The sequence below is a fragment of the Cotesia typhae genome, unplaced genomic scaffold (assembly GCF_013202065.1).
Source record: "Cotesia typhae breed Kobodo isofemale line unplaced genomic scaffold, CoteBio_Ctyphae contig_20, whole genome shotgun sequence".
Lineage (NCBI taxonomy): Eukaryota > Metazoa > Arthropoda > Insecta > Hymenoptera > Braconidae > Cotesia > Cotesia typhae.
Genome location: NW_027423725.1, coordinates 6,206,645 through 6,220,516, shown reverse-complemented (window position 1 = coordinate 6,220,516; position 13,872 = coordinate 6,206,645). Strand labels below are relative to the sequence as shown.

At 32.0% G+C, this 13,872-nt stretch overlaps 1 protein-coding gene across 3 annotated transcripts in view; it reads right to left on the bottom strand.

Annotated features, from left to right (window-relative positions):
* The window catches only part of Syt7 (Synaptotagmin 7), a 335,513-nt gene that overhangs the window by 76,818 nt on the left and 244,823 nt on the right, over positions 1 to 13,872 (bottom strand). For all 3 annotated transcript variants that reach the window (XM_074259521.1, XM_074259520.1, XM_074259522.1), the window contains 2 exons: positions 10,118 to 10,286; positions 9,839 to 10,051 (listed from right to left, as the gene is read on the bottom strand). In XM_074259521.1, the coding sequence (XP_074115622.1) occupies positions 9,839 to 10,051; positions 10,118 to 10,286 (382 nt within the window). The remainder of the gene's footprint in view (positions 1 to 9,838; positions 10,052 to 10,117; positions 10,287 to 13,872) is intronic.

The following is a 13,872-nucleotide window of genomic DNA, read 5'->3' as shown; positions in this document are numbered from 1 at the left end:
GACATTTGACTTAAAATAATCACTCTTAAATCTTCAATATTAGTGAAATGGTGAGGTTTACGGAAAAAACATAAGATACCTTCTTTGTAGAGCATTAAATTTCCTACAAAATTCTTATAAAAATTTTTTCTGTACGACCAATTAATGATGAGGAATGAATTTTTTTCTATTGGACTGAGAAAAAAATGAAAAACTGCGACGCGGAGGATCTTCCTATTAAAATTAAGAGTTCATATTTGGTGAGAATTTTTTTAAGGTGCCTAGTAACCCATTTTTCCGTATTAATTGTAAAAAAAAAATAGTTGATTTTTTTGTCCCACCCTAATATATATATATATATATATATATATATATATATATATATATATATATATATCATAGAATTTGAAAAACTGCGTCGAATGCCGCTAACCGCGTGAACATCAGTGCATTTATTCAGAAGTTATTGCGGTTTGAAAATTAAAAAAATAGTGATTTATTAAACTCCTATCAAACTTTTGAGCTCGGAGAGCTCAAAACTACACGAAAATTAGATTTTTTAGTTCGAAGAGCTCAAAAACATAATAAGTGCAATTTCGAGCGTTTAATCACGAAAGTAGCGGGAAACTGCAGGGATGGCCTTCAGGGTCAACCGTTTTCCTAATTTTTTTTCATGTTTTTCTCTTCTTCCCTCATTGTCTTTGAGGATTTTAATTTCTAGTTGCAGTTGCTCTTTCTTTTCAACCCAGTCCTCCTTCATCTGGGTCATATCTTTTTTCATTTCACGTACCTCTTCAAGAACTTCTCTCGTGCTGACGTTTTGTTTTTTAATTTTCAGAACTTCTTGTGATAAGAAGTCCAATTTCTCAAGCAAAGATGACAAATCTATCTGTGATGCCGATCCTTATTTGTTTATGTATTTTTCAAGGCCTTGTGTAGTGTTTATAACCGCCTCTTCCTTTACCACCCATGTTGTAAAACTTTTTACAATCTAACCTCCAAAATTTCACTTACTGTACTATTCATTGTTTTCTTTAGTTTCAATGAAACATATACTCGTTTTGTAAACTTAAATTATTTAATAGCTTATCTAAGCTCTTTATTTCATGTAAGACGATTTCTATTTAGATCTTTTATAAGTGTCAATTGATTTTATCTGAGAGTCACAAGCAGGGGCGTCTTGTCGCCTCGAGCGCCACACCGAAAGTCAATTCACTTACATATTCACATGTACAAACATCTTCCTTTGAAACGCATTTTACTGGATACTGGCGCTCTTTCTTTCTCTAACCCATAAAAGCCCGGGAAAAACGGATTAGATCTGGCCGTATATAATCAGACCTTGCCAGATCTGCCTTAGCATATCTTTAACAAATCTTTAAATTGTCTCTATCTGACGAAATCTGGCCAAATATCATCAGATCTGACCAGATCTGTTCAGATCTTCAAATTACCCAGGTAAAAAAGATTCTATATAATTATATATACCCGTACATAATTATATACGAAAAATGGCCCTATATCTATCTATATATATAAGCGAAATATCACTCACTCATTCATCCCGAGATCTCCGAAACTATTCGCCCGATTGACTTGAAATTTAGCATACTTACTCCATTCGTGATGTAGACGCTCACTAAGAACGGATTTTACGCAATTCCTAGCTATAATGAATTTTTCGTCTACCATCACGTATGCTGCCCCCTCTCCTCCCTCCCATTCTTCCTCTCCCTTCCCGTGCCTTCTTTCCCCTTTCCTATATATCTCTCTTTTTTTTTTTTAGAAAATGTCATTTTAATTCGCCAATCTAAGAAACCCATCAAGTGGCGCCCATCAATTATAGAACTCACCACCCACGCTAATTAACCGTTGCCATGGTTACCGTTGCAATGGTTACTGTTGCCATGGTTACCGTTGCCATGGTTACCGTTGCTAAGAACAGATTTTACAAAATTCCACCCCCAAAAGGGGTCGCGGGGGCGTTAATTAAAAAAAATGCATATTTTAAAACTACAGATCTTATAGGAGTGAAACTTAAGATATTATTTTTGGCATGTTTGAATTTACTAAAAAATAATTTTACGATATTCCACTCCCAGAGGGCTGTGCGGGGGCGTTGAAAATTAAAAAAAATCTTTATCCTTTAATCTATAGCTTTTACAACTCTAAAACTTGACTAAAATATTTTTTTTAGCATCTTTGAGTTTATTAAGAACTAATTTTATGATGTTTCACCCTCAAAAAGCTGTGCGGGGGCATTAAATATTAAAAAAAAATTGTTTTTTCCAATCTATAGCTTTTGGAACTCTGAAACTTGGCCAGAATATTTCTTTTGGCATGTTTGAATTTACTACGAACTAATTTTATGATATTTTACCCCCAGAGGGCTGTGCGAGGGCGTTAAAAATTGAAAAAAAAATTTGTATCTATACATATATAAGAGACTTTCTATAGAAATAATCACTCATCACCGAATCTCTGGAACTATAAGACCCAAGACTTTAAATTTTGCAGGAATATTTCTTTCGCCGAGTAAAGATCAGCTAAAAACGGACTTTATGAAATTCCACCTACAAAGGGGGTCGCGGAGGCGTTAACAATGAAAAATTTCCGTTTTCAAATTATAGCTCTTATTGACTCCAAATCGGGTAGGAATTTTCTGTGAGAAATATAGAAATGATATACAAACGAATTTTACGATATCTCACTCCACAGAGGGCCGCGGAGGTACGTATTAACTATGAAAATTTTCCAAGCTATAGCTCCGATAGACTCCAAATTTAATAAGAGTCATCTACATATGATACATAAATGATCTAAGAACGGATTTTACACCGAATTACCTCCAGTAAAGATTGCAAGGGTGAGTGTTAACAATACAAAATCTTAATTTTCAAAATATAGTTTTAAAAAGCTGCAAATTTGGTAAGGATCTTTTATTTGTCATGTAGAGATCATCTCAATACGGATTTTAATAAATTCTACTTCCGATAGCGATTGCGGGGGTGGGTATTAGATTTTCAAATTTCAATTTCCAAACTGTAAGTTCTACAGACTCGAAATTAGGTAGGAATCTTTTATTTGTCATGAGATTATCTCAAAACGGATCTAAAAAAATTCTACTTCCGATAGGGATTGCAGAGGTTGATGTTGAAATCTAAAATTTTAATTTTTAAACTGTAACTTTGGCAGACTCTAAACTTGGTAGGAATCTTTTTGTTCAATGTCAAGCTCAGCTAAGAATGAATTTCCTCGAATTCTAACCCTATAAGAGATTGCATTTGCAAAAAAATAGTATCTATTGGACCTAAAGGTTTGTTGGAACCTTTTATTTATAAGGTAGAAATCATCTCGAATCGGATCTTACGGAATTCCTCCCCCATATAAAAATGCGGGAGTGATAATTATCAAACAATTCATATTCTTTAAATGCAGTTCCTATAGATATTGAATTCGATTGAATCTTAATAGAGACAGGAAATTACAGGGATGTCCTTCAAAAGGTCAACGGATTCAAATATTTTTCTTTCTCAGTAATTATATTTTCTAACAACAATCGTCTCTTTGGCAACGGCAAAAAACTCATTGTAAGGTTTCCAAAATTTAACTTTACATGAAGTTATTCAGTCCACGGACCAAAAATTTTACATACATTTTATTTTTGCTGATTACATAATCGATGAATTGTTCTTATTACGAAATCGCAGGAATGTAAGAGATTAAAATGAATGCATTTTCTAAACACTTGAGATGTGGAAAATAAATTTGTTTACTTACTTTGTAACAGGGTAAATTTACCCTGTACCGATAAATCACCGGATATAGGTAATGACTCGACGCAGCACTGACGCGTCTCGATCTTCGGGACCTATTTAGCATTAACCCTTCGTCACTCGCTTAATGAGCGCGGCGCCGCCTTTTTTACAATTATGCAATTTTCTCATAATTACGGTGACGGATGACGTCGAAAAAATTAGAATGCTTGAATTAGACATTCTAAAAGAATTTATAGCATTAGCCGCTCCTAAGAAATAAATTATTTTGTTAAAAAAAAATATTTTCATGCGAAAGAAATTGAAAAGCGGCGCCACCCAGTGCGAGTTAGTAACCGGTAAATGTCCGCCGCGCGCTGCCAACTTGTGTGTGGTAATATTCTCTTGTACGATATAGACATATAAATATTTAGGTTTGACATTTTGGTATTCTCTCTTAATAGAGATATATTTTTTATTAATAATTGAGAATAATTCTACGCGTAATAAGTATTTTGTCACAAACAAAAATATGTTATTTAAATATTAATTATTATATTTACAAATATATATTTATATTATATGTAATTTGTCTATAATATTCAAGCAGAATTTCGAGGTTATGACCACAACAGGTAAATTAATTTTATTTTGTTTTTAATTAATTTTGAGTTAAAATAATGAAAAAATTCTAGTAACAATAGAAGCATTATTAATAATTATAGAATTAATAATATTAACAATACTAATAATAATAATAATGTCAACAATAAATAATTTATTAAAATTCATTTGCGTAATAATTTTATAAGCAAGCGATTTTTTTAATAAAATTGTTTTTAAAAAAATTTAGATATCTTTTTTATTGTTATTATTATTAATAGTATTGAATACTTATTTGAATTCTTTAATAAAAATCGATAAATGATGACAGCAACCAAATACTAAGTTGTTTTGATTTTAGATCGAAATGTTGACAAGACAACGGGCAAGGTGGTTAGCTGCCAAGGAAAAAAAAGAAGAAACATTAGTTTTTAGAGAGGAAAATTCAAATGATTTCTCAGATGACGAAATTTTGCCATCATCAATTGAGAACGCTGACAGTGATGTTACTCCGGATGAAGATGATGATGATGATGATAATTTTGCCGGTGGTAATGGCAATAATAAAAAGTATGATGATGACAATAACAACGAATCACTTGAAGCCATCTCTGGACCCAATGAATCATCTTATTTAGGTAAAGACCGTACAACGATATGGAGTATAACAGAACCACCAGCATCAAAAACTCTACTAAAAAATATTTTGTCTGAGGTTGCTGGAGTTAAAGGACCAGCAAAGAATGCTAAATCACCATGAGAAGCTTGGGAGCTTTTTTTTGATTCTTCTGTTATTAAAAAATAACACTGTTCACGAATCAAAGACTAGAAATACTCCAAAAGAGTTTTACACATCCAAGAGATTGTCCTTTAACAGATGACGAAGAAATTAGAGCTTTTCTAGGGCTATTATATCTATCAGGAAGCTTGAAGCTATCACATACAGATACTAATGACATTTGGGCTACGGATGGTTTAGCCCCAAATTATTTTAGCAGTGTAATGAGCGAGAATCGATTCTGCATGCTCCAAAGAGCTCTTCGTTTCGATGACGGCAATACTAGAAAAGAAAGAGTGACGTGTGATAAGCTCGCACCAATTAGAGAATTGGTAGATGACATGTCTCGGAAGTTTTTAGATATGTACAGTGTAGGTGACTGCGTTACAATTGACGAGATGATGTTTGGCTTTAAAGGTAAATGCGGATTTAAACAATATTTACCAATGAAACCACTATCTTATGGGCTAAAAGCTTTTGCACTAGTAGATTCTGATACTTTCTACACTTCTGCGATTGAAATATATACTGGAAAACAGCAACCAGGACCGTTTTTCATCGATAATAAACCAGCGACAGTAGTTAAACGTATCTCAGCGTCAATTCTCGGTACTGGGCGAAATATCACTATGGACAATTGGTTTAGTTCCATTGGCGTAATAGATGAACTCCAGAAAGAACATCGTACTACAGTTGTTGCAACTATTAAGAAAAATAAGAGAGAACTACCACCTGAATTCGTTAATCCCAAGAAACGTTCTGTTAACTCGTCATTAATTGGGTATAATGAAGGAAAAGTGTTAGTTTCTTACGTTCCTAAAAAAGGCAAATGTGTCGTTGTAGTATCATCTATGCATCAATCTGGTACTATTGATGTAAATACAGGTGATCAACAAAAACCAGAAATCATAACTTTTTATCACCGTACAAAGGGAGGTGTTGATACTGTTGATACGTTGAGAGGAAGCTACTCTGTTGCTAGATGTTTTAACAGATGGCCCTTTACCCTGTTTTATGGCATCTTAGATCTTGTAGGCATCAATTTACAAATTATTTACTCTGAAAACACTCATTATACCATGCCACGGAAAAAGTATTTAAAATGTTTAGCAACAGAATTAATGAAGCCATGGACGATAGGGCGCTTAAAGATTCCAAGTCTAAGTGCTGAGTTGAGAAGTTCAATAATTAATTGCGCTGGTATTAAGACTACAGAGTCATAATTATTTAGAATCCGGTAGGAAAATATGTGCTTTCTGTCCAAGTAAGAAGAATCGTAAAACATCAACTGTCTGTTGTCACTGTTCTAGTCGAATTTGTGGAGAACATACTCGTGCAATATGCGAACAATGCTTTAATCTGGACAATACACTCGAAAATTGATACTAGTCATTACTGGTGATAATTGACAATGTTACATGTATTTACTTAACTGTTAGTTTATGTTTGTCTAATTTTATCTTGATTAATATCAAGTTTTAATTTTTAAATATTGCAATAAAGTATTATTTATTTATTTATTTATATACAGAATAAGATTTATATAGTAACTACTACTAAAAATAATATGACATTCTTGTAATATTTATTGCAATATTCAAAATTCTAATCATAACAAAAATTCTAATCATAAAATAATTAGAAAAAATATTTCAATATATAAAGATTTGATAAGAGTATAATATTTTCTAAGATTGAAAAAAAATAAATGATCTCAAGTGTGTTGAATAAAACGTACAACGTTATTTTTTTAATAATACTGGTGTTAAAAAAAATTTAATTTTAATGGAAACGAAGTAATTCCTAACAAAAAAAATTAAAAACAAAATAGAAAATCTATCATTTATTTTTTAATTTCGATAAATTAATTATTAAAAAAAATTTCATTTAGATTATTTTTTATGTAGATTTAGCAATCTGAAAAATGTGGCAACAGCGCGCTTGATTTAACACGGCGGCGCAGTGCTCACTGCGCGAGTGACGAAGGATGAAAAAGTGATGCGGGTGACGAAGGGTTAAGTGGGGGTATTTAGGGGTTTACGTGCGGGCAACCATGTGTCCACCCGGCAAAAGTGGTTGAGTGACCGAGACGAGTGCCAGCCAAAAAAAAAAGTCCAAAGGAGGAAGCCACTGGATCCGAGGAGTCTTCTTCGATTCAAAATTTTATAAGGTATTGAGACTTTTCATATATATGAGCCGCGGAGTCATATACTCGGCTCATATAACCACTTCTCAATTTTATCAATTTACTTAATTAACTTTTCTCGATAATTAACATTAATAGTTCAATAATTGATTAATTGAAATTTTCTATTCGCTAGTTTCGTTGAGAGTACCTCAAGGGGGTTTATACCCGAGGACTCCTCAAAGACCTTATGGTGCTTATTGCCGTAAAATTTATTGATTGAAATAATTCCGAACATCAGAAAAATCGGTTCATTTACAACTAATTTATTTATTAAATAAAAACCGAATAATAAATTCTTCGGGAAGATTCCATTGTCTTCTCACGGACTAGTGAAACATCGGTTGAATTGTACAATCGAAACAACAATTGTAGTTAACGTATACCCAAGGTCAAAAAGTCACCACGCGCTAGCATAAAAATTGGCGTCTGTTTTGAGCGCGCAAGTATTTTGTTTAATATTAATCATTAAGAATTTGTTGAATTGAACCTGGCCAAAAATTTATAATTTTAATTAACTAAGAAAAATTATTTATTATTTAAATTTTAATTAACTAGTCTGAAACTTCCACGAGGGAATTTTATATTATTTTGAAATTTTATATTGAATTTAAGTTCTGGAAAAATTTATCTTGTTAATTTTATTTCGTCATCGTGAAAAAATTCCTAAGAACTTATTGAGCAACGTGGCTTATTAAGTCCGAGATTCGTTTATTAAAATTGTTGAAAATTCTACAAGAAATGGAATTATTTTAAATGTTGAGAATTAAACTCGTGACTAATTTTTAATCAAAATTATAAGTCGGATTAAATTTGGATTTTAGTGATTAAATTTGTTAATTGAAAATATTCGGTAAACGTAATTATTAGCTAATGACTGAATAGTTGAGTCAATGTAGTAATTTGCAAAAGTAAATTTTTGTCAATTTCTTTTTAATATTCGAAAAAAATAAAATACGGTAAATCAGTGTGTGTGTGTGTGTGTGAAGAAGTGTGGGATATGTATGTAAAGATTAGTGTGGGTAAAGTGGGTAAAGTGATCCAAATCTTAGAGCGTGAGAGTCCGGTGGACAGCGCGATTTAGTTAGAAACCGCAGTATAGACGCTCCGTAAGAGGGTACTGTCGGGATTAAGAAAATTTTGTGTGTGAGTGTGAGTATGTGCACCTTGTTATCTAATTTTTGTTGTAAATAAATACCGGTTATATTTGTTAAATAAAAATTTATTTATTTCAGATCACCTTCCTCACTCTCTCTCCCTGTAAGATAAGCTCTCTGCTCTGGACCGGTTCCAGGAACCGTGATTAAAAATCTTGGTGGCGCCCTTTTGTTAATAATTTTAGATTTCAATTTTGTTTATTATTTAATTAATGAGCCAAATCTGAGCCGACTAACCCGTTACAATTTTAAGAGAATTCATAAAAAACGTGTACTAATGATTTTTCATGAAAACTCGATGTCACGGAGGATATTTTAAAAATCGTTGCACTTTGAGCTAGGTAATTATTATGTCAATTACTATTCATTTTTGGAAGAAAGCTACGAGAATGTTAGAGTGATTGCACAAAGAAAGTTACAATGAACATTAGCTACAATAACTACATGGATAAAAGATACAAGCCAATTTGATGGAATGTGGAACCTGTGCAAGTCAAAATAATACTCCAATTGAATTTCAAGTCTAGATCTAAAAATACAATTCTATAAAGTGCTCAGCGGAGCGGGCGGGTAACAGCTAGTAATTATCTAGAATTATTTCCATTAAAAAAAAAAAAAAAAAAAAAAAAAAAAAAAAAACGGCGCGTGCGGGAACCGAACTTGGAACCCAATACTTGAGAGAATAATTCATTACCTGTTTACCTACGCAGCTTACTTGAAGTGTTAGTGGATAGAGTTTGTAATAACTACAAGTAATGTGAATCGTGTCCATGATCGATGCGTAATGAACAAAGTTTTTTTTATCAAATTTGCAAATTATAAATTATCAATATACGCTGATAGAAAGATTTATTAACTATTAACAAATTAATTTATTTGAAGACAATTATGTTATTTATTGAATTCTAATAAATATTTTTTAGCATTCATAAGATATCTATTTATGAGGAAAGTATGTTTAGTAAAATAGTTTATAAGTATTTGTTAATATTTAACAATCATAGTTATATCTGACCAGATATAATAAAATCTTTTTATGTCTAATGTATTTTTCAATCCAGATATTATTATATCTGTTTAAATCTGATCAGATATGACTAGATCTAATTATGTCTGATGAATTTTTCAACTCAGATATAGTTATATCTATTTAGATCTGATCAGATATGACTAGATCTGATTATGTCTCGGATCTCATATCTGATCAGAAATAAATAGATCTGACCAGATATAATTATATCTGGTCAGATCTAAACCTTTTTTCCTAGGAGGACGTAATTTTAATTGATAATTAATTATCTACGTGCCAAATTAATATATATACACATCTATGGAATACTAATTTTATGTAGCAAAAATGTATAGATTAACATTAATATACCTGCTAGTTGTATCCGGCCAATCAATTCGTTTCGGCCAATATTATCGAAATCCATCACCATCACATCTAATGAACATTCTCTTATCTTTTCCCAAGGTACATTAAACGAAAATGCTTCGTTAAAAACGGGGTTGAGAGTACATTTGAAAATCGGTGTTTTTCGCTTTTCAATCCTTTTGTCACCAAATTGTAACCAAACTTTTACGTAAGGATCTGAAAATTAAACAAAAAATTGCAAGATAATAATGTCTAAATTTTAGAATCATAATATAAACTTACCAGATTTGCCGTTAATGTCTTTTGCTTTAAGATTTCTCGCTTTAAGTAATGTCAGTGTTAGAATAGAATTACTAGGATGATAGCAAAGAGAACAAAGAAGTTCACCACATTTATCTTTAGCGGGAGGCTTTAATGCCTTCCAAAATGATGGTTTCTCAGAAAAATCAACCTGTAAGCAATAGCTTATTTGAAAAAATGATTTTCGAACTTATATTTTATTCGTATTAAGCACGGTTACTCTTTGATGATATTTATGAGTCATATTGAATAAAAAAATTCAAGGAGTATCAGTTTTATTGTCAAGGCTCGTGCCAAGTACAATACGTTCAAAAGTTGTTTGAATTGAAAAAAAAAAAATGTTTCTTTCAACGGAAATTATAGATTGAAAGGAAAAAATCGAACAGTTCATAAATTTTAAGACAAGCAAATGTGCCTCGAAGCTTTCAATGAACTTGTTAGGTATAATTGGATCTATACAACAAAATCAGATTTTGTGATAAAATAGTTTGAAAAATTCATGTCACTTTTCAGGGAAAAATATTTTGAAATTTTAAAACAAAAAATAATAAGTTCAGTTTATTGAAGTCAATATTTCTTTACCAGATCTGGATAAATATAATACTATTATGGAAAATGCTATATCTGAAATTTACAACTATTAAAGAAAACGCCTAAATAGTTATATGCAGATCCGTTATATTTTAGGACTACATTTGCGCCGAACACTTAAAGCGTCAAATTCTATAGATCTTAATTGTCAATTATAAAATTTTTAGAACTATCACCCTCAGTGCTAGTTAATTTGGCTCTAAAGTAAATATCTACAATCTAAGACGACTACAGACTTATATGGATACCCACAAAATAGTCTATTATATTATTGTTATTATTACTTAAGTATTAACCATATGTTCATTTCAGAAGTTGCTATTGAACTGTTTATTGTTTTATATTATTATTGTATGTACTTGTCGCCATAAGTATTTGTCATATTAAATTTAACCACATTGTGAGTTTGTTTCAATATTTAAAGTTCAAGGTCCAACGATGGGTATCGGGACGTGTAAAGGAAAAAATACTAAAGCATGATGTTGATAACAGATAAAAAACCATAGCCCTTACTCGCAAGGGTACTAACTTGTACTCAAAAACTACGATGTAAAGAATCTTTCAATTAAAATTGAGAGCTCATACTTGGTGAGAATTTTTAAGGTGTCTAACAATCCATTTTTCTGTGTGACTTGTAAAAAAAAATAATCGACTTATTTGACCCACCCTAACAACCACATTTGAAAAAGTTTTTTTAACTTTTCGCTAAGAAAATAGAAGATTTTCAAAAATCGGAACGTTATTGGTTTTACTCTGTTTTGCAAAAATCGAGTTTTTATCGGATCTTGGCATTTTAAGGACACATAAAGCTTCCCTGAAAAACCCCGCGATGTTGTCACTATGTCTGTATGTATATATTATATGACAATATATATTGATATATGTGGGATATTAGGGAGTGTCATTTTTAGGGGAATTTTTTTTTACTGCTATACTGAAAAATTTGGTAGCTTATAGAAGATAACAATTCATACCGCTGGAATAAAGGGTTCGAGTCCAATAGCAGCTTAGTTCATCAAAAAATTTGATCTTCCATTTAAATAACAGGAAATATTTTTTTTTGTTGTAAGTGGATTTTTCGATATTGAAAAAATTATTTTTCAAAAAACCTTCTGATGGTTTTGGCAGGAAATTAAATTTTCTACAAGAATATCTTCTTAGTCGAATACTGTAGAACCCCTAGTTTCAAAGTTATAGCCCTTCAAACGACAAAATTTAAAAAAATCTGGAAAACGGTTAACCCTAAAGGCTATCCCTGCAACTTCCTGCTAATTCCATACTTAAGAGCTCGAAATTGCACTGTTATGATATTTTAGAGCTCAAAAATACAATTTATGTGTTATTTTGAGCTCAAAGAGATAGCTTTTTTATGCTTTTAAGTTTTTCGAGCTCAAAAGTCTAATAGAAGTTTGATTAAACACTATTTTTGGAGATTCAAACTGCAATAAATCGGTCGAACCGTTCGAAAGTTATAGGAGGTTTACATGCTCACACACACACAAACACACACACACACACGCGCGCATGCACAATTACATAGTAGTACCCCTGTACCTCTTGCGTCTCACTCTAGCAGTCACCGACTACTTATCGCCGAGTTGCCTCGATGCTATAGCACGCAACCTGATTGGCTACTGATTTTAATAAATAATTAATTATCTATGGGTCTGATCGAAAAATGGCTGAAGATTTTTCGTATCAGAATTTTTTTCTCTATCAGATGCTTTAAGGACGTTCGTTACTTATGGAACAGAAGTATATCCTTATTTATATTATAATCAGATTTTTGAAGTTGATCCAGGTGTTCGATCGGTACAGTGTTCCCCGCTTCCCAACCTTGACGTTAGACGCCAATTTATAATCAAAATTTTCAATTTATGGTCGAAATTTGCTCGGGGTTATACGGGAACTTACTTCTAACTAAAATCCTGAATTATACTTCGGTATCTTCCCGATTTTCAGTCTCTGGTCTCAATGAATATAGGACGCCAGGTAATTTTTAATCACTGAAATTACCAAACCAGTGAAAACGTAATCAGATAATTTTTATTCGTTAGGAATTATCAAACTAGCCAAACTCAAACCAAAACTTAAACGAAAACGTAAACGTAACTTGAACTTAAATGAAACTAGATAATTTTTTATTCGCTATAAATTATCAAACTAGCCAATAAACGTAAACTTAATCGGAAACACAAAAAACTTAACAAAATATAGACCAAATAACCAAACACCGGAAAGACAACGGGATACCTCGGGGTTGCTCAGTGTGCCGGTTTATGGAGAGAGGGCGTGATTCGAGTAGAAAGTGGATCCATGATTGCAATGATTTTGTTCGCAACACCAAACATTTATGCTTAACAAAATCCTTATTTATTTAACCAAAAGCTTTATCTTAAATATCAAACTAGATCATAATTCACGACAAAATTATCGGAACGGTACAGCGAACACTAGGTAACGCTGTAGTCCTGTTACAGACTCTTACTCTTATAAAATTAAACCAACAAATAAATAAATCTTAACATATCAATCGCAAATAAATAAATGAATCTAAACAACTTGGACAATATTCTCAAATAAATCCGTCAACGTACGCTAAATTATTTACAACACAAAAGTATTCTATAGAATGGCTATCTAATATCCCATGACCAAGAACTCAATTATTAACGCTCAAATTACAATAAATAAAGCGATCTCATACCTGATAGAAGCAATGTCGATGCTGAGTAACTTTTTATTTTATTTTAAACAACTTCATAACTATGTATTTTTATCTGGAGCCCAAAATAAAACGAAAAAGACTGAAACCTTAACCTGCAACTGAAACGGTACGCACGTCCGATCACCTGAAGTGATCAGCGGCAACTCTCAAACACGAATGTTCTTTTCGGAATCCAAAATTCGACTATCAAACGTGACTCACTCACAAACTAAAATCTCTATAATCAATTAATCAAACAATTGAGGTTCTGAGTACGGATATTCCTTTGGTGGATGCTCTCCAGGAACTGACTACGGCTGGGATCGTAACCCAAAAACTCAAAACGTAAACGTAACATTAAACAAAAGTGGATAATTTTCATCCGCTAGAAATTATCAAAACTAGCTAAAACGTAACCGGAAACTTAAATTGATCGCAT